Raw genomic sequence first — 25,623 nt, 5'->3', positions numbered from 1 at the left:
TGCAGCAGCTATGCCCAAAGCCCACCTGAGTCCTTTTGGGTCTTTGTAAGGCTGTTCCAGAGGAAGTCTATGCCCAGAATACACGGGGCCTCTGGGCCAGTCACAGGAGGATGTTTCTGCTGCTCCTTCCCAGTCAGGATCACCTGGGCTCCCAACAGGGTCAATTGCTGCCATCCCCCCATCACCCCAGCAATGGAAACAGGTTCCGCCCCCACATGTCCCAATGGCATTAGGGTACACTGCACACCAGTATCAACTAAAACATCGTATTTTTGTGGCTCTGATGTGCCAGGCCATCAGATCCACACCGTCCAGAAAATCCGGTTTTCCCATGCCTCTTCCTGGCTAGAGTCAGTGCCCTCCTAGCCCTGGTTATTATTTCTTTTCTGGGCATACACAGTAGAGGTTCCTTCAAGGGGATCTGACAGATCATACCCAGCAGCGGTCATGGGAGGTTGAGGCTGCCTTCAATTTAGTGGAACTCCCTTGGTTAGTGTTTCCCTCCTTGATGCACCTGTGCTGCCAGGACAGAAGTGGATTTCCCATGCCACCTTCCCATGTCTTCCCCATGGTCATGAAAGAAGAACCACAGGTCAGCCCTTGGGGTGTACCCTCTCTCTCTAGCTGGGGGACGCTGGGCTCTGACTTTGGGGCCTGTGACTGGCACAGGTGCTGCACTGATCTTCCTCTCCTCCTCCTTCATCTCCCTCATCTCCTCTTTGATCAGGTCCTTGATCACAGCAGAGACTTGAGCCTGCATTGGGCCTTTGATCATACTCTCACAATTTCTAAGCTTGTTGGTGACAGAACCCACTGTCTCTCCGTAGTTATCAGCATTAATCATTTCAGTGAAGGTGGTGTATTGGGATGGCCCCAGATTTGCCAGACTCCACAGCATTTGCCCAGTGCACCTGACCTTGTCGGGGTCACTATCATGCTGTCCATCCCTCCCAAAGAGTACCTCCAATACTGCCACTTTTATCAGCTGTTGGATCCCTTCCTCCAGGGTCTTCCAGCACATTCTATGGTGGTGCACCTGCATTCTCTCCCTGTGGACAAACCTCTCTCTGAGTCATGAAAAGCTGCTCTCAGAGGGAAAGGGACCATGACTCTCTTACAAATACCTGATTCACACCTGAGACCTGGGTCAATAGTTCCAAATTCCTTGCCTCACCACCATCCAGTTGCACTCCTGTACGCATAAGGTCCCAGACCCGGATTAACCAGGTTGTATAAGCCTCACGTCCCCATCATACAATGTCTTTGTGCAGTTCACCCACAGGGACTTTCGTACATCAGGGACTCAGTGATGAAGTCAACCATTGGTTCTCCTTTGGGTTGTGAGGGTCCTCCTTTCATGTCCTTGTCTAGATGCTCTGATTTCATCTTAGGTCTCCTTGTTTCCACAGGGGCGACTGCTGCTGGCTGTGACTGCCTTTGCAGTTCAGCTGGAACCTGGACAGTTGTAACATCTGTGGGTTCCACTGCTGCACCATCCGACTCTCTCTCTTTGAGGCAGGGGGAGGGTTTCTCAAAACATGGGGAAATGTACTCCTTCAGCATCTGGCCCATCTCTTTCACCAGAACCCCCACCCAGTCTGGGTGGTTCATTTCTGAGGTGGGCTGTGGGGCAGGGTCAATCTCAGGGGCAGCAGCATCCCTTGTCTCTGGGGTAGGTGTCAGTGTGGTTATCATGTTAAACTTCCCTTATCTCTGAATGCTAAATAGAACAGGCTTACCAGCAACACCAGCAACTGTATATCATTAGCATTTTGAGTTGATCTGGACCCTTTGAAAACTGGTGGGGCAAACTCAAAGAGCTGTGTGAAGGTTTGGGAGTAAATTTCCCCCAGTGTCATTTCCTCAGCAAGTACCATTATTAAAGAAACCCCAAACCCACACATTGTGTGATAGCTCTGAATCCATGTGCCTGCCTTCCAAAGGAAGTTAAAGATCCATGAATTCCTCACCTCATTAAGCCATAAAGCAAACAGGATAATAGCCACAGCAGCCCTATTGATGGTTAGCCTGTGTTCTCAGAGATTGCCAGGGTGCTCCTGATGGGGCAGAAGGAAGAGCTCCAGGCCCTCCCTGAGGGTGAGTGAGGGCAGTGGGCTGTCAGCGTGGGTTGGCCAGGGAGCTGCAATCCCTGCCCAAGCTGCGGTGGGCTTCACTCCTTGTGGGGACGAGGGGCGGCGTGGGCAGAGCTTTCAGGGACATAGGTGAGGGGATTCATGGTCAGCACCTTGCAGCTTATCCCCTTGGCCACTCCTCTCCTGTGGCCATGGCAAGAGCTGGGTGGGATGGCCCTGGCAGGAAGGTCTCCTTGGATTCCTGCACATCCACGTTCTGACTGTGGCTCTGCTCCTCTCTCTTCCAGCCCTTCAAGGCCTGAGTGAAGACAACAGCCCCTCTCACATAAGCACATTGATACAGATGATGTTTGAGGGAAGAGCTGCAGAACTACTTTCATCTGCTGGCTCAGAAGAACCAGTATCTCTTGAAGACCTCCAGATCCCTTGGAAGGTGAGACCACATGGAGAGCAGAGGAGACCAGCTGGAGCTCCAGGCATAGCTGATGATTAGCACAGTTGAACTTGTGGGAATCTCCCATAGCTCCTGCCTTCTCCCTCTCTGTTGACAGCTCCCTGCCTCCAGCCCTCAGACCCTGCCCATCCCCTTTCTTCTCTCCCAGCTCATCCCTTTGCTTCACCTTCCATTAATAAACAGTTTGGCTTCTTCGCTTTACCTGCATCTCTCTGGAGCTGGAACGATGCAAATCCGGAGCCCTGGGACACACAGGCCCTTCCTGCCATTCTCTTCCATGCTGTGTTTTGTGCACAGACACAGAGGAACAAGGGCAGATCAGGCTGGAAAGGTCCCTGTGCTGGAGGTCCAGTTCCACAAGACTGTGGAGCTACAGATCTTGCTGTGCACCCTGGAGCCCCTGGACTTTGGAAGAGCCAACCTGAGGATGCTCTGAACCCAGCGGTGAGGGACTCCATGGCAAGCATCCACAGAGGGCAAAGAGCTTGGAATGCTGGAGGGTTTCAAGAACAGCTTCCTGAAAGCACAGCAGTGCTCCATCCCTGCACAGGATCAGGAAGAGGGCAGAACCAAAGACCATCTGGGCTTAACAGAGAGCTTTGGGTGTGCCTAAGAGCAAATGAAGCAGCTGCACAGTGCCTGAGACTCAGACACACCACTGTGCCAGTGCCTGGAGCGCTGTCAGGCAGTGCTGGGATCCCGGGTGTGGTTCTGGTCCCTACAAGTGAGGAATGGCAGCCCCAGGCTCAGACCCAGTCAGAAAGCCAACCAAGTGAGACCACAGGTGTAGCGGACACTGAGATGGCTAGGGCCCTGTGGAGGATGTAAGCCTGAGATAAGCAATTGCTGAGTCAGAATAGCTAAGCCTGGAGTCCTCACTTAGGTCCTCTGGCCTAGCTTATCGCTCTGTGACCCTATAGGCTAGTTTCCCTAACCCTTACAATTGGTCAGTTTTCAGTCCCTCCTAACCCTATATAAGTAGCCATCCTGGCCCATTCTGGTAGAAGAGCTGCTCGTCGGAACCCTTTGCGAACTCCCTGCAAATTAACCATCGTGGAATCTCCGAGGCTGCCTTCTCCTCTCTCTCCATCTGCTCTGTGGATGCCACTGAGGCCAGCATCTTAGCAAGCAAAGAGCTGAAATTATAAAAGAGCTGAAAATCACTAAGAGCTGATAATCACTGAGCTTGCTAAGATGTCAGGCTTGGGGCACTTAGGCCTCGGACACTCGGCCTGCTGAAGGCTGAGCTGCCCGGCCTGAGACTGCTCGCCTGAAGGAACCCTGGACCCGTCTCGCTATCTGGCTAGAAGAGACCCAGTGGCGGTACACAGACAGGGAGGGCAGCCTTCCAGTTTCTCTTGGGCATGGCCACAAAACAACCCCTGCTGCTTCTTCCTCCACCTGTGTTTGGGGTGTGCTGGTGGCAGAGCCAGCCAGGTTGTGCTCTGCATTCCAAAGCCTGTTGGGAGCGGGCATGAAAAGCACTGTGTGCACAGCAGAGAGTCCTGGAAGGTTCTGGCAAGAGCGTCCTGTGGGGACAGGGCTCTGGGCTCTGGCTGGGAACAGCCTGGTTTTGCTGCTGTGACCGCAGGCAGAAGCTGAGGCAGGTGAAGAGGCAGCGGGCAGCTTGTGTTTGTAGAGGGCCTGGGGCTGCACCTCTGAGCCTCCACCTGGAAACACACTTGGGGGAATACCAGCTAGAGCTGGAGTGCCTGTCCTGAAAGGACCTGGAGTCATTCAGCCTTGCCAGCTTTTCTCAATAGTGTGTTGGTGTTCCCCAGGAAAGCTACACATTTGGGAAAATGCCTTTGGAGGAAAGGGGCTTGCTTCTCAAGGAAAGTGCTTCCCAGGGAGCTCCCAGTGAGGTGGGAAGGGTGATCCAGGAGCCTTAGACCTGGCAGCCTGAGCTTGCCACCGGGGAAGGCCTTGGAGCAGATCCTCCTGAGTGCCATCCCATAGCACATGCAGGGAACCAGGGCATCTGTTGGAGGGTGGGAAACCTCTGAGGAGGGACAGGGACAGCTGGGGGTCCTGGTGGGGTGTTGAGGGCTTCTGGGCAGGAGTGTGGAGGGGGTTGGTACTGGTGGGGTGTTGGGGAAGGAGTTGTCTGGAAGGTGAGAGGTCTAGGCTGGAATTTGAGTCACTTTGAAGGCAGCATCTGTGGTTTGGCACAGTTTTGGTTACAGAGGGCAGAAAGAATATCTGTGACTCTTCCCGTTCAAGATCCTGATTCTCCTGCAGGGAACAAGAGGGGAGAGCTGTACTTTACTGGCCACTTGGATATCTGTACCAGGGGGAGGATTAGCCATTTGCCATCTACTTGTTTGTTTGGGCTACTTTTGTAACTCTGAGTGGACTTTCATTTCTTGAGAGCTTTTAATCTTTAAGAGAATTAGGATATTATCATCCTTTCATAGAAAACCGTTTGCAAACCAAAGAATTGCCTTTTTCTTGCCTCTGTGTAGTGTTACATTCTGTAAAGTGAATCTCAGTGGATGATGTTAGGGCAAATGTGTTGCTGCTTTGAGATGGGAAGTGTAATTCCAACTCTTCACTTTCTCAGGCCATCCCAATGAATTTGGGAAGTTTGCAACTTTTTGAAACTACTTGAGTTGAGCAATGGGAAGTAAAGCTTTCCTGAAGTGAGGATTCTTAAACGCCAGATTCTTCTGTGCCTTCACTGCTAAGGTGTTTTTGTGCTAAAGGAGATTATTTCAATGAGAAAATAATTTCAGTATGGAGTGAGAGCTTCTGACAGAGACCAAGTGCTGCCAGCAGTTGCTCCAGGTGCTCCTGCCAACAGCCCCTGCAGGAAGGAGCAGAGCCCCCAATGCACGTGGGGTTTGGCTCCCTCTGGCACAGAAGCCCCTGGGAGCACAGGTCTCTGGGGCAGGAGATGGGCACCAGCGCTGCCAGGGCTCAGGGGGGTGGCAGGTCTGCTTGGGTGGGTGGGCCCACCTGCCCAGAGGGCTCAGGGCTCCCCAGCCCATTCCCCTCTACAGCCTGGCCCAGGTGTCTGACCAACAGAGAGTTACAGGGCCCACTTGCTGCTCTCTTTGACAGCCCTTGCATTCAGCCCTCAAGCCTGCTGCCATGCTCCCTCGCTGCCCCTCAGGGGCCTGTCCCCACAGGGCTGGGCTGCCTGGGTGCTGCTGGTGAGGGCCAGTGGGCAGAGGCAGAGCTGGCAGCCAGCTCAGATCCCCACTGCTGCCCAGGCCACGGTGCTGTGTCTGAGACCCCCCTTGAGACAGAGCTCTAACCCCACAGAGCTGCTTTGACCATGTGGAAGAGCATCATGTGCTCGCCCAGGACTGCGGAGCCAGTGCTGCTGATACTCCTGGATGTGCTGGGCAACTGGCCAGAGCACAGCACCTGCACGTCTGATGGGGACAAAACGGATGTCTTTGTCCTGGCTGTGAGTTTCTGAAACTGGCCTTTGCTGGCTCCAAGGCCGCCTCTCCAGCAGCTTTCCATCCTCCTTCCCCCACTGCATCTCCCTCCCTCAGGTGATGGGCTGAATCCTGGCCTCGTGGCAGCTTCAGGGGCACCAGGCCCGGTGCTCCCCCTGTGTCTCCCTGGGCCTCTCCCTCCTTTGCTTAGGCCCTGCCACATGGACACCTTGGCACTGAGCGCTGTCTCAGGGGACTTTGTCCTTTGCAGGCAACTGTGGTGATGTGGAAGATCCTCCAGGTGCCCGGTGTCCCACATATGGTGACGGTGTATTTCCTCCCACGTATCTGTGCATCTGCTCTTCCAAGTGTTCTTCAGCACTCTGGATATGCCAGAAGATGTCGATACCTTCTGGAAGGGATGCCAGGAAGAGCATGGCCTTGCCACCAGCCCCAACAGGGGCCCCATCCCACTCCTCCTATCCCTGTCATGTCCCTGGACAGGAGCCAGTGCTCCCAGCGTGACCTGGGCTTTGCTCTGCACACAGGTTTGCAGTGCAGACCCTGAAGTCCCTGCTCTGCCGAATGCAGCTGGAGGACATGGTGGTGGCAATGGAACGCAATTGTGGCTGGGACATGCTGCTGTGTGCTGACACCCACCACTGTGCCGTGGGTCTGCTGGCCAGGTGAGACCCCCTTCTCCCCACTGCCTCTGACATTTGTGCTCTGTGCCCAGGGTGCTTCTCACAGTCCCTGTGGTCGTGGGCCAGAGGGCCTTGTCACCATGGGATGGCATGCAGACTGGAAAAGGCTGGGAGAGGAGGGTGCCCACAAGGAGCTGCCTCCCAAATAGTCCAGGGCCCCTTGCAGGATGCTGGGGAAAGACCAGACCTCTGTGAGTCAGTCCTGACAAAAGTTTGCCCCCTGGCCCACATTCTTGGTTCCTTCTTCTCCTGCCAGGGAGATGTGCTGTGTCTTCATCCCCTTGTGTTCCCGCATCGCTTGCTACCTGCTCCGGCTGCTCAGCACACAGGAGCCACGCTGGGAGCTGCCCGCCCTGGCCTTCCTTGTGGAGGTGAGCCTGATGGCCAGCGCTGCCTCGCTCAGCTGCCTCCCAGCTCTCTGCCCTCTCGGAGCCGCGGCTCCCTGGGACGGTGCCCGTGCCCTGTGCTGCTGCCTGGGCCCAGTCCTGTGAGGTTCTGGGATCCTGCCAGCCGGGTCTCCTGTCACTGCCCTGTGCCTTTCAGGTCCTCGAGTGCCTGGATTTGAGTGAACGTGGTGCTAACAGAGTCCTGCAAGTCTTGTCAAGACAGCTGCAGAGCGAGTGCAGGGAGAGGCGTCGCCTGGCGCTCAGGGCCCTTCTCGAGCTCATTGAGGAGCCCTCCATGGTGAGAAGGGGGCAGCGGCTGAGGCTGAGCTGGGGAATGCAGTCGCTTGGGCTTGGCTGGGCTTTGGGTGCCAGGGCAGCTGCTCCCAGCTCTCCTGCCTCCCTGTTCAGCTGCCCAAGTGCTTCGGGACAGACCTCTGGCCTCCAGGCCCTGCAGCAGCAGGATGGCGGTTCACCAACTTGTGTTCTGCACAGACCGAAAAAATGTGGAGCCTGACTGAAAGTCTTGTGAAGCTCCTGTGGGACACAGATGGAGAGATAGTTAGCATGACAGTCATGCTTCTCAGCTTTATCATCTTGAACAATGACATGCTGATGCCCAGCCCCATCACACTGCAGCTGCTTGAGGCGCTCCTGCCACTCTTTGACCACGTAAGGCTCGCTGCCCCCAGCCACGGCCACTGGCTGCTGCCTGGACACTTTGTGCCCTGTGGATTAGCAGGCCTGTGCCAAGATGAGCCCCATGCACGCAATGCTGAGTTTTATTTTTCTTCCTTTCATACAGAACAATAGCCAGGTGCAGCTGCTCTCCATACTGCTCTTCCGAACATTGGTGACTCTTCCACTGGAAAAGGGAAAAAAGGCCCTGAAGACACCCTTGTGCCAGAGCCTGCTGCCACTCTTCTTCCACTGCCATAATGACAATCAGCTTGTGGCACAGGTGAGGACTCATGGGCTTCTGCTGTCCCCCTAGCAGGGGGCTCGGCTGCCTCCTGCCCTGGTGCCTGCCGGGCTGCAGCCTCCTCCAGGCCTTGGCATTGGGACACGGGTCCTGCACCCTGGGCTGTGGGGCCATCTCCCCATCTCTGCTGCTCTCCAGGCTTCTCGGGAACTGCTGTTTTGTGTGGCCAATTTCCTGAAGAGGAGGGATCTTGAAAGACTGGTGAAGAACCAGAAGCTGTGGAAGTTCACTGACCGCCTGGTAAGGACGGCCTGGAAGCCCCAGCCTCAGCCTGGAGAAGCCCCCAGAGCGCGGTGCTCAGAGTGCGGGGCTGGCAGCTGTGCCCCTCCCCGCTGCTGCACCCAGAGGCCGCGCGGGCTCTTCTCCAGGCTCCTGTGGGCCCGAGCCAGGGGCCGATGCAGTCCCGGCCCGGTGGGGCTGTGGGGCAGGCCGGCACCGCGGCTCCTCGGGCAGCAGCCGGCCCTCTGCCCCCTCCAGAGCCCGGCGCCAGCGGCTGCTGGCCGCGCCTCAGGGCTGTGCGGGCAGGGGAGGCCGGGGCTGGGCGCAGGCAGCGCCCGCCCGAGGGGCTGAGCCCGCGCCAACCCTTCCCTCCTGCCGCTCTCTCCAGCTGGCAGAGGACAGCAGCAGAGCGGCCGAGCACCTGCGCCGGGCCCTGCCCTACCTGCAGAGCCCACAGGAGTCCCTGCAAGTGCTGGCCATCAGGTTCATGGGTGAGCCACGAGCCCGGGCTCCCTCCCCGGCCCGCCGCAGCTCGGCCCCAGCCCCGCCTGCTGCCCCGGCAGCGCCAGCCGGGCCCGGCGCCGTGGAGCCCCGCCGGGCCTTGGCGCTGCTGCCGCCCTCTGGCAGCCGTGCCCTGGGCCGGCAGCGTGCGGCAAGGGCCGGGCTGAGCCCTGCCGGGCCAGCAGGGCGTGTGGCCACAGCGCCGGCAGCGCCGCTGGCAGGGAGCTGTGCCGCTGGCGCCGTGACAGGATCTGTGTTCCCAGGGATGGCCGGGCAGCACCTGAAGGGGAAGAAGGAAGAGCTCTGGTTCATCTGCTACAGTGAGTGAGGGCAGCGGGCTGGCAGCGGGGGCTGGCGGGGGGAGCTGCGAGCTCTTCCCCGGCTGCGGAGGGCTCTGCTCCCTGTGCGGCCGAGGGGCGGTGTGGGCAGAGCACAGAGAGATTTCAGGGCCATGTGGGGGATTCGTGGCCGGCAGCTTCGGGCTGGTCCTGTTGGTCCCTGCTCCCTCCTGGCCATGGCTAGAGCCGGCTGGGATGGCCCTGGCAGGGGGCTCTACTAGGGTCCCGTCAGGTCTGGGATCTGACTATGGCTCTGTTCCTCTCTTTCAGCCCTTGAACACCTGATGGAGGACATCAGCAGTGCCGTGTCAGATGTGGCACTTCAAACATTCTATGTCCTCCAGTCCCTACAGAGTGGGCGATCTTCTGTCTTCCAGAGGCTGCAGGATCAGCTCCTCAGGGCATGGAAGACATGGCCTCATCTGTCAGGGCTCGGCTGTCTGCCCTGCTGGAGCTCTGCAGAGACCTGAGCCCAGAGGCTCTGTCTGCTGGGGCCACTTGAACCAGTGGGAATTTTCTATTTCTTTGAGACTGTTCTTCTTTTTGTTTTTTCTTTAGTATATAGAGTGTGTTGTAATACACAGACTCCCAGGATCTTTCTTTTGCTTCCCAGGGTCTCCAGGGCATAGGGGAAGAGGGGAAAAAGGGTGCTTGTGTTGCCCGACAGAGAGACACGAAACAACTAGGTTGTTTAGTGCGGTGCTTTATTGAGGGCCCTGGGGTCTGAGGACTATCGTCTCAAAGTCAGAGCCCACCGTTCCCCTTTTTCGTCAGGTTTTTATATCCTTTTACAGAAGTACACAATGCAGTTACATAAACCGTACACAATGCAGTTACATAAACCTTGTAGATATTATTTCTAAAAGTCATAAATTCTATACGCTTGTCTACTCAAAACTATAGGTTACCCCCCTTTAATCCCCCTTGCTTGTCTTCCCACCACCAGGACCCTTTATCATTGATTTATTATTTCACTGTGTTCTGCATGCTCTACTAGATCCTTTAATTATTAGTTTGTGGTTCTTAGTATATTTCCAGGCCTGTTTCCCAGGGCCTGCTTGTGAACTGCTTTCTAAGCCTTAGCATAACTACTGCTATTGCTATATCTACATTAGTTCTTTTCTTGTTATTTCGGTATCAACTCCCCCCTTTTGAGCATTCTTCAGATTTTCTGCAAGGATGCTCAATTCTTCAAGTAATGGTTTCTAAGTAGGATGGTGGGTCTTCTCTTTGAATTGGTAGGATTACTTCTTTCCGGGTTAGTGCTCTCATGACACGTCGAGTATGAGTTCCTTCTCTGGCAATCATTCCTAAAAGACATCTATACATAATCATGCAGACTACAATAATCAACACAATCGTTATTACATATTGTACAATTGATGATATCCAACCAGAGACCTGGATTCCTAGGGAGCTAAATAGTGCTCCTACCCAATTATGTTCAGCTTCTTCCTGGACTTCATGCACTTTTGTTTCAATTTGTTCCAATTTACTTATGTCCTTTTCTACTTCTTCTGTGACATTTGGGATATGTACACAGCAATGATCAACCTTTCCTTGGAGGTATCCACAGACTCCGTGTTCTTTTAATAAGAGCAAATCTAATGCCATTCGATTTTGGACTGTCATTCTCGTTGTTGCTTGCAACTGTAAGTTTAGGTCCCTAAATCCTTTCTTTGTAACTGCAGCTAACCTCTCAGTTTGTCCCAATAATTTGTACAGCATCTCCCGGTTTCTATATGTAGAAATTTGTGCAAACAGGGATTCCAATACCCATCCAAATTTAACTCCTGATGAGGGTTCATGCCATTCGTCTTCATCTCCCAGTTCTAGTTCTTCTGCCACCTCATTTGTTTCTCTCTTTGTTCGTGACTGTATCTCTCTTTGTGTTAATTTAGATTGTTTCCAGAAAGGGCAGAGCGTAGGGACCCCTAACGTAATCTGTGTGATTGGGCCATTAATGGGCATATGGGTAGTCCATTGTCCGTGCCCCATTACCCACACTGAATGCCCTGGACTTCTGACGGTAGTCGCCTGACAATCTTTCCAAGCCCCCTTTATTTCACCTGTTATTGTATGATTATATCTTTGACATTCACAGCCCCACTTTAGTAGTATCCGGACTGGCACTAAACCAATTTGGGATTCAGGGGTATCACATGTGATGATTTTGCTACAATTCCAGCTAGGTGTGGGGGTTATTCGATCCCGTCTTACCACTTCAGTTCCTAACATTCCTAAATGTTCTTGTTCCCTTTGGCCTGACCATTCGATACACCAATGTACTGGTCCTATGTAGCTGTAAGATTCTAACAAGCTGGGACCCCAAATTGTCTTCCACTGTTCCCATTCTTCCCTCCCTTCTTGACATACTATCTCATAAGAATATTCAGTGACTGGTTTTTGTCTTTTTTTCTCTATGTCATAAGAACACCATCCTACATCCTGGAACCGCCCAATTTTTGAATAAACTGCATTTGGTAATTTTAGGCATTCACTCCTTTGTCCCGGCGATGACCATTGCCCTCGAACTGTATAGGTTTCCTCTATCATCTTAGTATGGTTCTGCATCACTTTATTACATCTTTTTGTCTCATTTATGGTTACTGGAGGCATTTCCCCAACGGGAATGATGCCCCATGGTATTGGATCTCCCGCCGCTTTAGGTAAAGGTAAACATGCAGTGATGGACGTAGTATTTTGTACTTGCCCAAAATCTCTAATTAATCCCACTATTAAGTTTTCTTGTCCCAATTCTTGTTGTGTTTTTCCCACTTCTGTCACCTGTCGTACTCTTCTATTCTCTTTTAGAATATCTACATTTATTTTTCCGTAGTCAAAGCTTTCTCTAATCCACACAACACATGAGAATTGTCCTACCTGATCAGCTTGCATATGAGATATCATCAATGTGGTGCTACCTCTTTGCTGTTCCATATCCCAAAGTGTCACGATCCCTTCTGTAAATACTTCATCTGTGGTGATTTGTCTCCAGGCTGCATTTACTTCTTTTAATCCAGCTCTCTGGTTGTTAGAAAACAGACAGGTTAGATTTACTCCCGCACCTTCCGGCACTATTACATCTGGCTCCGGAACTATGATTTTAACAAACGCTTTTCCCACCTGCATTATGCAGACTAATGTTAAAAGAGCTAAGGCCTTGCCCTGAACACCATTTTTGTTGCTGACAGAGGCTGTACTTCCCATCTTGACGGGACCTTCTTGATTCGAGTGTAGTGAATCCAATTTTCGATCCCTTGGACTTTCACTGCCGTGTAGGTAGTCATGATCACCTGGTAAGGACCGCCCCATACTTCTTTCAAGGGTTCCGTATTCCAGTTCTTCACATATACTTGATCTCCTGGCTGGATGTCATGGACAGGATTTTCCAAGGGCAGAGGCCGGTTCCACTGCAATGTTCCTCGCAGCGCTGTAAGAACTTTATTTAGAGACAAAATGTAACTCAGCAATACTTGATCTCCTACTAAGTGAGGATCCCCTTTGTAGGTTGCAGCATGATATGGCTTGCCATACAAAATTTCGTATGGACTTACTCCTATCTTTTCTCTGGGTTTAATCCTGATTCTTAGCAAGGCTAGAGGTAGTGCCTGAGGCCACTGTATCTTTGCTTCCTGACAAATTTTCTTAATCTGCCCTTTTAATGTCTGATTCATCCGCTCTACCTGGCCGCTAGATTGTGGTCTCCAGGGCGTATGGAGATCCCAAGCTATCCCTAATACTCTGGCTACCTCTTGGACTACTCCAGCTACAAAGTGAGGTCCCCTATCTGAGGACATTCCTAATGGGATCCCAAATCTAGGAATAATTTCTCGTAGTAAGGTTTTAATTACTTCCTTTGCCTGGTTAGTCCTGCATGGGAAAGCTTCCGGCCACCCTGAAAAAGTACACACATACACCAGTAAATAACGGTACCCTTGTGCTTTTGGTAGCTCTGAGAAATCTATTTGCCAATAGTCTCCTGGTTGCGGCCCTACTTGTAACTTTCCTAGTTGTATTTGCCTTCGTGTCACTGGGTTGTTTTTAATACAGACTGGACACGTGGCGTTAATCCGTTTTGCCATTGTTAACATCTGGTTGGAAATCACCTCATGTTTTAAAAATTGTACTAATGCGTCTGCCCCCCAATGGCACTTGTTATGTTCGATTTCTAAAACTGTTTTCATTACCTTTGTTGGCAATACAACCTGACCTACAGCTGTGACATACCATCCTTTTTCATTCTTCTGGGCCTGGAGAAATTGAGCAAGTTTCTCATCTTCATGTGTATACCATGGTTTCTGCTCAAGAAAAGAAGTGGCAGGGTTAAATCGCGCTGGTAATAAAGCTAATTGTGTCCATACCTCTCGGGCGACCTGTTTGGCAACTCTGTCAGCCAACTGGTTTCCTTGGAACGCCTTTCCTTCTTCATTTTGATGTCCTCTTACATGCATCACTGCTACTGCCTGAGGTTTATGCACTGCTTCCAATAGTGCTAATATTTGTTCTTTGTGCTTAATTTCTGATCCTTGAGAATTTAGCAGTCCTCTTTCTTTCCACAGAGCTCCATGTACATGTATTACTCCAAAGGCATATTTTGAATCAGTCCAAATATTTACTCTTTTCCCTTGGCTCAATTCTAAGGCTCTTACCAGAGCTTGTATCTCGGCTTTCTGGGCTGAAGTTCCCGGGGTTAAGGCTCGAGCTTCTATTATTTGTGTCAAAGTCACTACTGCGTATCCCGCATACCTGGTTCCGTTTTCCACAAAGCTGGATCCGTCTGTAAACAGTTCCCATTCCGGATTTTCCAGAGGCTCATCTTTCAGGTCTTTCCGGCTGGCATACACCTGTTCAATGGTTTCCACGCAATCGTGCGTCAATTCGCCTTCTTCTCCCTGGCTGCTGCTCCTAAGAAATTCTGCTGGATTAAGATGATTAGTTGTTTTTAATTCAATGTCGTCCTGTTCTCGGAGAAGTGCCTGGTATTGTAACATGCGGCTTGACGAGAGCCAATGCCCCCCTTTTTGTTCCAAGACTGCAATGACCATGTGGGGAACAAATACTTCTATCCTTTTTCCCAGAGTCAATTTTCTGGCTTCCCGAATTAGGAGCACTGTTGCTGCCACAGCTCTAAGACAACCAGGCCATCCGGCGCTTACAGTGTCTAGCTGCTTTGAGAAGTACCCTACCGGGCGTTTCCATGAGCCCAGTTTTTGGGTGAGAACCCCTATTGCCAGTCTTTGTCTCTCATTTACGTATAGTTGAAAAGGTTTTGTAAGATCTGGCAATCCTAGTGCTGGGGCTTCCTTTAAGGCTTGTTTCAAACTCTGGAATGCCTTTTCTTGCGTTTGTCCCCACTGAAACACAGGGCTTTTGGCTGCCTCATACAGGGGTTTTGCTTTTAGTCCAAATTCCGGGATCCACAAGCGGCACCACCCTACCATGCCCAAAAAGGATCTTAACTCTTGCGGATTTCGTGGTGTGGGTATGGTGCAAATTGCTTGTATTCGATTAACTCCTAACTTTCGCACCCCTTGTGAAATTTCGCAGCCTAGGTAAATTACCTGGGGTCTTACCAGCTGAGCTTTTTCTTTCGATACTCGGTATCCAGCTTGTCCCAGCATATTAAGTAATCCAATAGTGAGTCTGAGGCAAACATCCTTTTCTGTGGAAGCTATAAAGATGTCATCAACATATTGTAGGAGGGCAAATAAGAAAGGTGATTCTTTTACCTGAGTCGTCTTCCATTCTTCTAACTCTCGAGCCAATTGATTTCCAAAAATAGTGGGCGAGTTTTTGAATCCTTGTGGTAGACGCGTCCAGGTGAGCTGCTTCTTGCGTCCCGTGTCTGGGTTCTCCCACTCAAAGGCAAAGTATCTCCTACTTTCAAGTGCCAAGGGGATACAGAAAAATGCATCTTTCAAATCAATCACTGTGAACCACTTAAACTTTTCCGACACAGCTGTCAACAATGTATACGGATTAGCTACAACTGGGTGTATATCTTTAGTGATATTATTAATTGCTCTTAAATCTTGAACTAATCTATACTTACCATTTGGCTTTCTGACTGGGAATATGGGAGTATTGAATTCTGACTCACATTCCTGTAAAATTCCCAAGCTAAGAAACTGTTCAATCATGGGTGCTATTCCTATTCGTGCTTCCAATTTCAAAGGATATTGTCTTACCCTTACTGGGGAGGCTCCTTCCTTTAGTTCTATTACAACCGGTTGTGCCGCTTTTGATCTCCCAGGTACTCCTGTTTCCCATACCCATGGTACTACAGCTTGCTCTATTTCTTGTGGTATTTCTGCTGCTTCAACTTCTTTTACTACGAACAACTTAGCAATATTCTCTTCGGGAAATTCCAATCTTACTCTACCTTTTTCAAATATTATCTTTGCCTCTAACATTGACAATAGATCCCTCCCGAATAGCGATTCTGGGCTATTTGGCATATATAAAAATTGATGGTCAAATTCTTTCCCCCCAAATTTTATATCTAATGGTCGCAAAAACGTTCTTTCCTCAACTTGTCCCGTAACCCCCACTACTTGGATAGTGGAATCACTCAAAGGTCCTAGCTTAGTGTTAACACCTGAGTATGATGCCCCCGTATCTACTCTAAATTCTAACGGTTCCCCATCTACTTCCATTACTACTTTAAGGTCCTCATCTAGTCAACTTGAATTTTGATAATTCCCCATCATAAAGGCTTGGGCAACCCCTTGTGGATTTCCCGGGAAAGCACCTGTATTATTCATCATCCCCGGATTTCCATCCCCACTAGCTATAATTCCTCCCCCAAAACCCATTCCTTGGTTGAGAGGACACTCATTTTTCCAATGCCCTCTATTTTTACATAGAGCACATTGATCTATTCCTAGCTGCATTCTTCCCCTTCCCATATTCAATTGACCCATAAGTCCTCCCGTACCCATCGGCCTCCCCCCCCTTGCTATCCCTTTTCCCCCTCTTAGTCCACGTCCTCGGCTCCCTCCTCTCATATTATTTCCAGCCGCTTGCTGTAACACTGCTAACATAGTAGCCTGTTGTTTCCTGGCCGTTTCTTTTTCCCTATTATTATATACCTTCCACGCAACTTCCAATAGTTTATCTAAATTCCGAGTATCTTCCCCCTCCAATTTCTGTAGTTTCTTTCTAATATCTTCCTGGGACTGCCCCATAAAAATTAATGCTAGCTGCAATTTTCCCGACTCTCCTTCAACTTCTAAATTAGTGTATCTACGAGCTGTCTCCTTAAGCCGCTCTAAAAAGGTTGACGGAGACTCATTCTTTTCCTGCCTGACCGAATACAACTTAGACCAATTCAAGGTTTTAGGTATTCCATTCCGTATTCCTTCTGTTAACAACTCCTGATAAGTTTTAAGTCTCCGAGACCCGCCCGTCGAGTTGGGATCCCACTCCGGATCTTCCCTAGGTACTAAATCATTTACCGTACCATCCACAAGCCGTAACCTAATCATTTCTCGTGCTTTCTCTGTCATAGCTTTAAACACCATTTCCTTTTCAGTAGAATCCATTATTGTGTCTAACAAAACTTGTAAATCATTCCAGTCCGGGTTCTGAGTCTTAATTACCATCTTTACCACCCGTGCAGTCCGTTCAGGATCCTCCCGATACGCCCCCGCTGATTGTTTCCAGATTAGCAAATCATTCGGAGAAAAGGGAACTTTCACTATGACTCGTTCCCCCTGTGGCCCGACTGCTTCACGCAGCGGAACCATTAAATGAGCACCCCCTTCCCTTTTCTTTCTTTCTACCTCCCACCGCCCTCTCCGAGTTCTTTCACTAAGGGGGGTTCGTGGTATATCTGCGGTTTCTACCTTTGCTTCCCGATCCTCCTTTTCTACCTTTGGCACACTTTCTCCAAAGTCACGTTCCTCCATCGGGGGGGCACTAGGGGCTACCAACAAAGAAACATCCTCCTCAGGTTCCGAAAACCTAACCGAGCATTCCTTCTCTTTCTGCCATCCATTACATCCTTCACAATTCAACTTTAATGTTTTCAAAACCATGATTCCGCACTCCTTTTGCCACTCTGGTTTGTCTTTCAAATAATAAAAGAGGTCTAAATACGGTATTTCATCCCATTTTTCATTATTTTGTAGGAAATGCATCAAAGGTGTAATAATGTCAGGATTCAGTGTACCATTTCTAGGCCATTGCATACCATCGGGTTCATATAAAGGCCACACATTATTACAAAAATCAATCAATTTCCTTTTACTTAGTTCTTGACCAAAATTCCCCGCATTCCAATGTTGTAATAAACAGCCCAAAGGCGAATCGTCCGGGATTTCTATCCCGGAACTTGCTAGAGTTTTAAACGTTTTCAAAGGCATCATTCCTAAACAGAATAGACAGGAAAAGAAAGAAAATCTATGCAGATAGAAGGATAGACCAACCAACCAACCAACCAACTTGTCACCCTCCGACGCCGCGGGGGAACAAGTGCCGGACCAGCGAAGCTTTCGCCGCGTCTTACAGCCGGCGCCTAGGCTTTACCCAAGACGTCTTTAGCCCAACCCAGCGGAGCCGATGCTTCGTCTTACGGGCAGGCACCCAATACCAATACCAAAAAATAAAGCACCTTCGGGCTTACCTCCTGCAGTTGTCCGACAGGCGCGGGGTCGGGCACGAACCAATGACTCCCCGAGAATCACTCGGTGCCGGCGTGGAGTGGATCAGGACGCGAACCGCCCCAGCAGCCCTCGGAGTCCTGCCGCGGTCGCCAGAAAACTGTTGCCCGACAGAGAGACACGAAACAACTAGGTTGTTTAGTGCGGTGCTTTATTGAGGGCCCTGGGGTCTGAGGACTATCGTCTCAAAGTCAGAGCCCACCGTTCCCCTTTTTCGTCAGGTTTTTATATCCTTTTACAGAAGTACACAATGCAGTTACATAAACCGTACACAATGCAGTTACATAAACCGTACACAATGCAGTTACATAAACCTTGTAGATATTATTTCTAAAAGTCATAAATTCTATACGCTTGTCTACTCAAAACTATAGGTTACCCCCCTTTAATCCCCCTTGCTTGTCTTCCCACCACCAGGACCCTTTATCATTGATTTATTATTTCACTGTGTTCTGCATGCTCTACTAGATCCTTTAATTATTAGTTTGTGGTTCTTAGTACATTCCCAGGCCTGTTTCCCAGGGCCTGCTTGTGAACTGCTGCTTTTTAAGCCTTAGCATAACTACTGCTATTGCTATATCTACATTAGTTCTTTTCTTGTTATTTCGGTATCAATAATTTAAATTGCTTCCGTAGTGCCTGAGCACCCTGATTAAAAACTGGATGAGATAGAACAGCTTGCTGTAACACATTAGGCACCGTTTTACTGCTGAGGCAGCCACAAGGGAATCCACATAGGCATTACCTTCAACAAAGAATCCAGGTAGCGATGTATGGCTATGAATATGCATAATAAAATAAGAATGCTTTCAATTACGAATAATGGTCCACAATTTCCACAACATAACAAATAATGGTTTTTCCTTTACATTATACAACACAGCTTGATCTGTTCTTTTTGCTTATTTTGCTTCACTAAATTAGCAACATAAACAGAGTCAGTAACTATATTTACAGAACTAGGAAATAAGGTAAAGGCCAAGAGTATCGTACAAAGTTCAATTAACTGAGAAGACCCTTGTTGAACCATTATTTCATGTTCCCAACAGTCATCTTTCTTCCAGGCTACAGGAGCTTTTCCAGTTCTTCCTGATCCATCTGTAAAAACTGTCACACCTTCCACTGGAACAGAAAATAAAAGTTGTTTCCCCTGAAAGGGAATCTTCTTAGTGAAATTCAAAATAGGATGAGAAGGTAAATAATATGCTATTTGACCTGTAAAAGAAGATAAAGCAGATTGCAGCTCATGATTGTTTTGAAAACACCACTCAAATATCATTGTTGTACTGGTATGACAATAATTACTGGATCATGGCCTAAATTCTCATGGCAGCGTCTGCGACCTTTGATAATGATGTCTGCAAAAAGCTCATACAGACCTGAAACTTTTTTTCGGGACCTGAAAGAAGAAAATATCCACTCCAAAATTTGCAATTTGTCTTCCCATTTATCATTTCATTGACACAACAATCTACATGCTATTTAATAATCTCTCAAAATAAATAATTGCACACCAAGAGAAACATCTATCCTGGTAACAAATTTAGACATCAAGGCAAACACAACTTCTTCTACTGCCTTTTTTGCTGCAGCATCAAATGTCTCTCACTGTAGAGGAGGTAATCCCTGACAATAGGTCAAACAAAGTGATTAGTTGATGATTCGTGATGCTCAAGTATGGCTAAGCCAACCTATTGCACCAACCAATTTCTGTACATCAGCAACATTTTTAATTTCAACGTCCAATTTTAAGGGTTGAAGCACAATTTGCATATTGGTGATTATCAACCTGAAATATTTCCAAGGCGTCTGTCTCTGAACGTTCTCTGGGGCAACAACCAAACCAAAGGCTCCTAATTTTGTCACAGTGCATTGTTCAAGAGCTGATAATTGTTATTTATTTTCAAATGCCAACAAGATATTATCCATATAATGATAGCATTAACAATTGCTAAATTGCTCTCAGACCTTCGATAAAGCCTGTGCCACAAAACATTGACGAATGCTTGGAGAATTTCTCATTCCTTGAGGCAAAACCAAAAACTTTGGCCTGGTTCTTCATGATTTAAAGAAGGCACAGTAAAGGCAAATTTTTCTTTATCCTGATCAGCCAATGGAATTGTAAAAAAGCAATCTTTCAAATCAATGATAATTATTTCTCATCCCTGTGGAATCCTTGTAGGTGTTGGAAGATCTGATTGTAAAGCACCCATTGCAGCCATCACAGCCTTTATCTGCCACAAATCGTGCAAAAGCCCCCATTTACCCCATTTCTTTTTTATTACAAACACGGGAGTATTCCATGGGCTAAATGATTTTTCAATATGTCCAGCTTACAATTGTTCTGCCACTAAGCCTCGCAGGGCAAGAAGCTTTTCAGTAGGCAGGGGCCACTGATCCATCCAAGCAGGCTTCTCTGTCAGCCACGTCAAGGATACAACTGGATGTTTAAGACCCTGCATCCCAGTGGCCCCCACTAAAAATCCGTGGTAATTTTAACACCCCGCTGGGTTAAGCAATCACGTCCCCATAAATTAGATGGAGCACTGGTAACATAAGGTCTGATGTTAGCTTGTTGGCCTTTCGGATGTGTTACAGTGATTGTGATCGCAGATAAAGCACCAGCAGTTGACCCACCTAACCCAACAACTCCAAAGGTTGATTGAGTGAGGGGCCATGTTGGAGGCCAAACAAACTGTGAAATTATAGTTACATCTGCTCCCGTGTCAAGTGAACCTGATATTGCTGTAGTTTCTGGATGACATCCCTTAGCAGTGACCAAACATTGTATTTCCAGACGCTCATCTGTCACCTTCTGAGTCCAGAGAACCTGGGGTGGTCCTGTAGATCCAAAACCTCCAGTGCCACGACTCCGATCCACTATAGCTGGAACAGAACTCATTGTAAGAGCCTGAATGAGAGGTGTGGGACTCCAGGCAGCTCTTCAAAATGCAGTTTATTACACCCAAGACCTTACAGCAGTCCAGGCTTGTGGGCGACAGAGCCTGTGCCTACAGCTGTCAGCTCCAGCTGCAGGCAGGCCTGGAGACCCTTAGTTTCGGTTACATTGCATTATATACTTTTCTTGCTGAGCATCTTAATACAGTAGAACCTATCTATACCTTAACTTTTATCTATAGCCTATCATAACTACTATCACTACCATATTCATGTTACTGTTCTCCAATCCCTAAAAGTTAGTACATTACAGTTTAAGCTAGAAGTTGTTTTTCAGTTTTCTTGCAGTGGAAATTTGGAGACCTTTTTCAGTCCCACACTTAATTTCGAAGGTGATTCATTTTTGCTCATTTTGGAGTTGGTTCATTTTGAGGGCTCTTGACTGAACTCAGTCACTTGGTTTCAAGTTGATGGCCTGTCTCAGACCAGTCTCTCCTCTGCTCTGTGTGGACAATGAGATGGGAGAGTCCTTGGGCCACCCAGGGGACTGGTGACTTCAGTGCTCTCGTTGCACATCAACAGAGCTTTGTTTCACTGCTTCAGACCCTCCCTCTCCTCAAGCATTTTAAATAATTCTATTTTCAAAGTCATCTTCTCTGCTCTTCTCCATGTCTAAAGGCAAACCAAAAAAACCTGAAAGGGAATATACCAGTCTTTATTGCCTATCTTTTTCTCATGTATCTTTTCTTAGCTGTGTGTTTTGGTTTCAAAACAGAATAACTTAATTACTTCATTAATCAGGGATTTGAGAGTAAGGGATTTTGAGACTTGAAAAGTAAGTTTCACCTACTCCCCTGCAGACACCCAGGAGAATTTGTTTTCTCAAGGCTCCCTCTGTAGCCAGTGGAGACAAGAGAACATTTGGAGGCTGGGTGCTCCCAACTGGCACACAAAACAGAAGTTACAAATCTCTTCTTGGCACTTTTCTCTAGATCTGCACTTGGGTTATTTGATAGCAATAGCAATGAAGGACTGCATGGGAACAGGTGCATTTTGGTGCAGACAGGTGACAGCTCAGATTGTGACACTCTGTGTAGATCCATAATAAATTCCAGTCTTCGTTTAGGGTACTAAAAACCAAGTTATACCCTGTCCCTATTCTGCCCTCGCCATTCCTTTCCTGAAGAGCCAGAGAGGGAAAAACTGTGGAAGAAAGCAGAGGGTTGCAAAAGAGATACTTGGGATTGCTTATTTTGGAATCAACAGATCCTCAGGGACTCCTGGTCCAAAGGCAAGTACTGAAAAGTAGAAACAAGGAAGTTCAATGCACAGATTGGATGTAACTTCACAGTTTAGTGTTTGTGCTGTAGATTAGAGGGGTTTGGCACACGGGTGTGACAGATTTTGCAGTAGGTCTGAGTGAGCTGGGAATTTCCCAGGAACGGGGGGAAAGAGCCAATAGCTCTTTAGAATCCTCTGCTCTGGTGAAAGAATTCTTTGGGAGTGTTTGGAAAATGTAGAAAGAACACAATAAAATCCCTGGGGTCTCTACCTGAAATGGGAAACAGAGCAATCAGGGTGTGAGAATTGTTTGAAGCACGATCTCTGTGCTCTATAGCAAGACTGCAGGGAAAGAAAGAAGCAGAGAAGGAAGGATAGAAATGTTTGTCCAGACTGTGAAATTATCCCACTTGTTTTTGCCAAGTTCCTGTCTCAGCAGGGTGAGCTGGAATTCAGCATGGGACCAGAAAATGAAACAGCAGTTACTGAGTTCATCCTTGAGGGTTTCCCAGAGCTTGATCCAAGACTGCAGGTATTTTTCTCTCGAGTCCTTCTGCTCATGTACCTGACAACAGTGATGGGGAATGCAACCATCATTTTCCTCGTCTGTGTGGATCACCACCTGCAAACCCCCATGTACTTTTTCATCAGCAACCTGGCCTTCCTGGAAATCTGGTTTACATCCTCCACAAGCATCAAACTGTTTGTGATGCTGAGTTCTGGTCAGAACACTCTCTCACTAAGCAGCTGCTTTGCCCAAAACTATTTCTATTTTGCCCTGGGCTGCACAGAGTTCATCCTGCTCGTTGTCATGTCCTTTGACCGCTATGTTGCCATCTGCAAACCTTTGCTCTACGCTGCCATCATGAAGCCTCAGCTCTGTGTCCACCTGGCTGTTGCTGCTTGGGTCCTCAGCTTTGCCCTGCTGAGCTACCGCCTGCTCTTCCTCTCCAAGCTGTCTTTCTGTGGCTCCAAGATCCCACATTTCTTTTGTGACAACTCCCCCTTGTTCAAACTGTCCTGCTCTGACACCAGCCTGCTCTGGAAAATAGACTCTGTCTTCATATCCTGTGTCGTGCTGGGTTCCTTATGTTTGACTCTGGCATTTTACATCTGCATCCTCTTCTGTGTTCTGCATCTTCCAGCAGCCTCTGGGAGGAAGAAAGCTTTGACTACGTGTTCTTCCCATCTCATCACCTTATCCATTGCCTATGGGAGCTGCCTTGCTCTCTACACGCGTCCTGCAGGAGCTGTTTCCTTGAGCACCAACAGAACTGTGGCTCTGCTGAACACAGTCCTGTACCCACTCTTAAATCCATTGATCTACAGCCTTCGGAACAAATCTGTGATCCTGGCCCTGAGCAAATCCATTGCCAGGGCAAGAACAAAGCTTTTCCCCTAACCATGGTGCATTTCTGGAAAGCCATCTCAAGAATCTGGTGTCATCTGTTACACACCACCAGTGCCTGTGAGCGCAGCCCCCAAACAGGGCTGCCTCAGGAGACCGATGCTCCTGCAGGCTTGTGTCCTGCAGGTTAAGAGACAAGAGACTCATCTGCACACCCAGACACAGCACCAACAATGGCAGGAGGAGAAACTCCGTTCATTCTGTGCCCGGGCTGCTTCCAGGGCCATTTACTGGAGAGCCACCAGCACATTAAGGGCCCATCTCCATAACAGAGAAGAGCTAGGAGGAACAGTGGCAAGTGACAATCCCAATTACAGCTCCTGGGCAATGGACACCTTGTCCAGCTCCTTCCCTGGGACAGCCATCAGCACCAGTGTCCAGGTTTGAAACCCCAAAGTCACTGAGAGCAGGTGGGGAAGACTGGGGGGAACTGGAAGGGACTGGGAATGAGCTCAGGTGTATTGGAGGGACTGGGCTGTCCTGGGAGGGACTGGAGGGGCACTGGGCTTGTACAGGATTATACTTGGGATGAACTGGGCTGGACTGGGGATGAACTGCAGAGGTTGAATGGGCTGTTCCTGCCTCTGCTGCCTCCTATTTGCCGAGGCTGCCATCCATCACCGACCACAGCCAATAAGGACCAGGGCCCGGGGCATCGGGGGCACTGCCAAAAGTCGACGTCATCTTTCTGTTTTGCCTACAACTCCCGTCATGCCCCACGGCCCGATTGAGCCCCATTGAAGCTGGGACTACAACACCCGTCATGCCCCGCGCTCCACAGAGCCCCGGGATCCGCCCCCATCTGTCCCATGAGTTTCCCCCAGACCCTCCAGGATCCCTCAGTGTCCCCTCAGCACACATTCGGAACCCTCCAAAAGCGTCCCCGGATCCCCTGAGTGCTCTCAACCCCACAGATGCTCGGCACAGCCGCTTCTGGGAATTCATCTCCTCTCATCCGCCGCGGCCCCAGAGCCCCTCAGAACACAGTCCCGCGCCTAAAACTCCTGCCGTGCCCCACGCCCTAAAGAGCCCGGTTAGAGCTCCCCGATCTCCCCGCAAGGGCTCCCGAACCGTTTACGTTCCCCCGAGGATCTCAAGTCGCAGCTCGGACGCAAAAGTGTCCCAGAAGAGCCTTCCCGGACCCCCAAACACCGCGTTCCAATCACTTCCGGGACTACAGCTCCCGTCATGCTCCGCAGCGCACGTCCAGCGCTATTCCAGCGAGGACGTCATCTCCCGTCATGCCCCACGCCCCGCCGAGAGCCAGTGCAGCTGCGCCTGGAACTCCCCTGATGCTCCGCGGCCCCGTTCAACCGTATGATACCCGCGCCTACAACTCCCATCACCCTTTGCGCCCCAGAGAGTCCCGTCAGAGCCCCCCAAGGGCCCGCCCGGACCCCGAAGGGCCCCAAATTCCCCTCCCTGAGCTCCAAGGGCCCCCCTGCACCCCCAAGTTCTGCCCTGGACCCCGAATCGTCCCTCAGAATCCCTGAGTGCCCCTCCAAGTGCCCACCCGGCCGCCCCAAGTGTCCTCCAGAGCCTCAAGTTCTCTCTGAATTCCCTACCCAGACTCAAAACTGGTCCAAATGTGCCCCAGAAATGTCTCCAGAAGCCCCAGTGATCTCCTTCTACCCCGTATGAGAAAAATATTATTTAAAAAAATTAAGAAAGGACTGCAAATATTACTAGTGTTATATATATAGAGTTAATTCATGCTATTTATATTTATATGTGTGTATAAAATATTGTAAAAGTCCAACTCATGTCCTTGACCACTCTGGCTGGGAGCAATCTTGTTTCTATTCAATTAGTTCCTGGACAATGCTAAAGATAATATCAAGTCTGTTAGCTTAAGAATGAAGTCTTCCCGGACCATTAATGTTGACGTCCCGGAAATGCTTAAGCCTCTCACAAGGACCGGCACCGGGAGCAGATTGCATCTACCATCTCGAATACTGGCACCACTCGATTACATGTGAAAGAAGGAAATTCAGACAGCCACCCGGATACCAGGAGTGGCTTTTGTATCCATATGGTTCCAGTTATACATGTGAAAGAAGGATATTCCGGCGAAGCTCATACAGCCATGGGGACACCTGGACTGGCTTTGTATCTATATGATCCAGCTCTGCATGTGAAGGGACACAAAAGGACATTCTGTCATTCTGGCCCCAGGCAGAACACACGGGATATAAGCTGGCTGTATGAGACAGTTGGGGTGAACCACCAGGGAGATGCTGGCACTCTGTCAGTCAGATCCAGGTTCACCCAGCACCAAATTCCGGAGTTGACGATGTCTTGGTTGTG

The 25,623-nt window shown here is 49.5% G+C and overlaps 1 protein-coding gene across 1 annotated transcript; it reads left to right on the top strand.

The window, feature by feature from the left end:
* Positions 1–22,220: 22,220 nt before the first annotated feature.
* On the top strand, positions 22,221–23,310 carry LOC311165851 (olfactory receptor 2AP1-like; the record flags this gene model as incomplete). The annotated part of the gene is made up of 1 exon (XM_084227346.1): positions 22,221–23,310. The coding sequence occupies exon 1, from the start codon at positions 22,366–22,368 to the stop codon at positions 23,308–23,310; it is 945 nt and encodes a 314-aa protein (XP_084083472.1). The 5' UTR covers positions 22,221–22,365.
* Positions 23,311–25,623: the final 2,313 nt, after the last annotated feature.

This window comes from Fringilla coelebs (assembly GCF_963513975.1).
Source record: "Fringilla coelebs genome assembly, contig: SCAFFOLD_30, whole genome shotgun sequence".
Taxonomy (NCBI): Eukaryota; Metazoa; Chordata; class Aves; order Passeriformes; family Fringillidae; genus Fringilla; species Fringilla coelebs.
The sequence above is the reverse complement of the archived record's forward strand: the minus strand, read 5'-3'. Positions and strand labels throughout refer to the sequence as shown.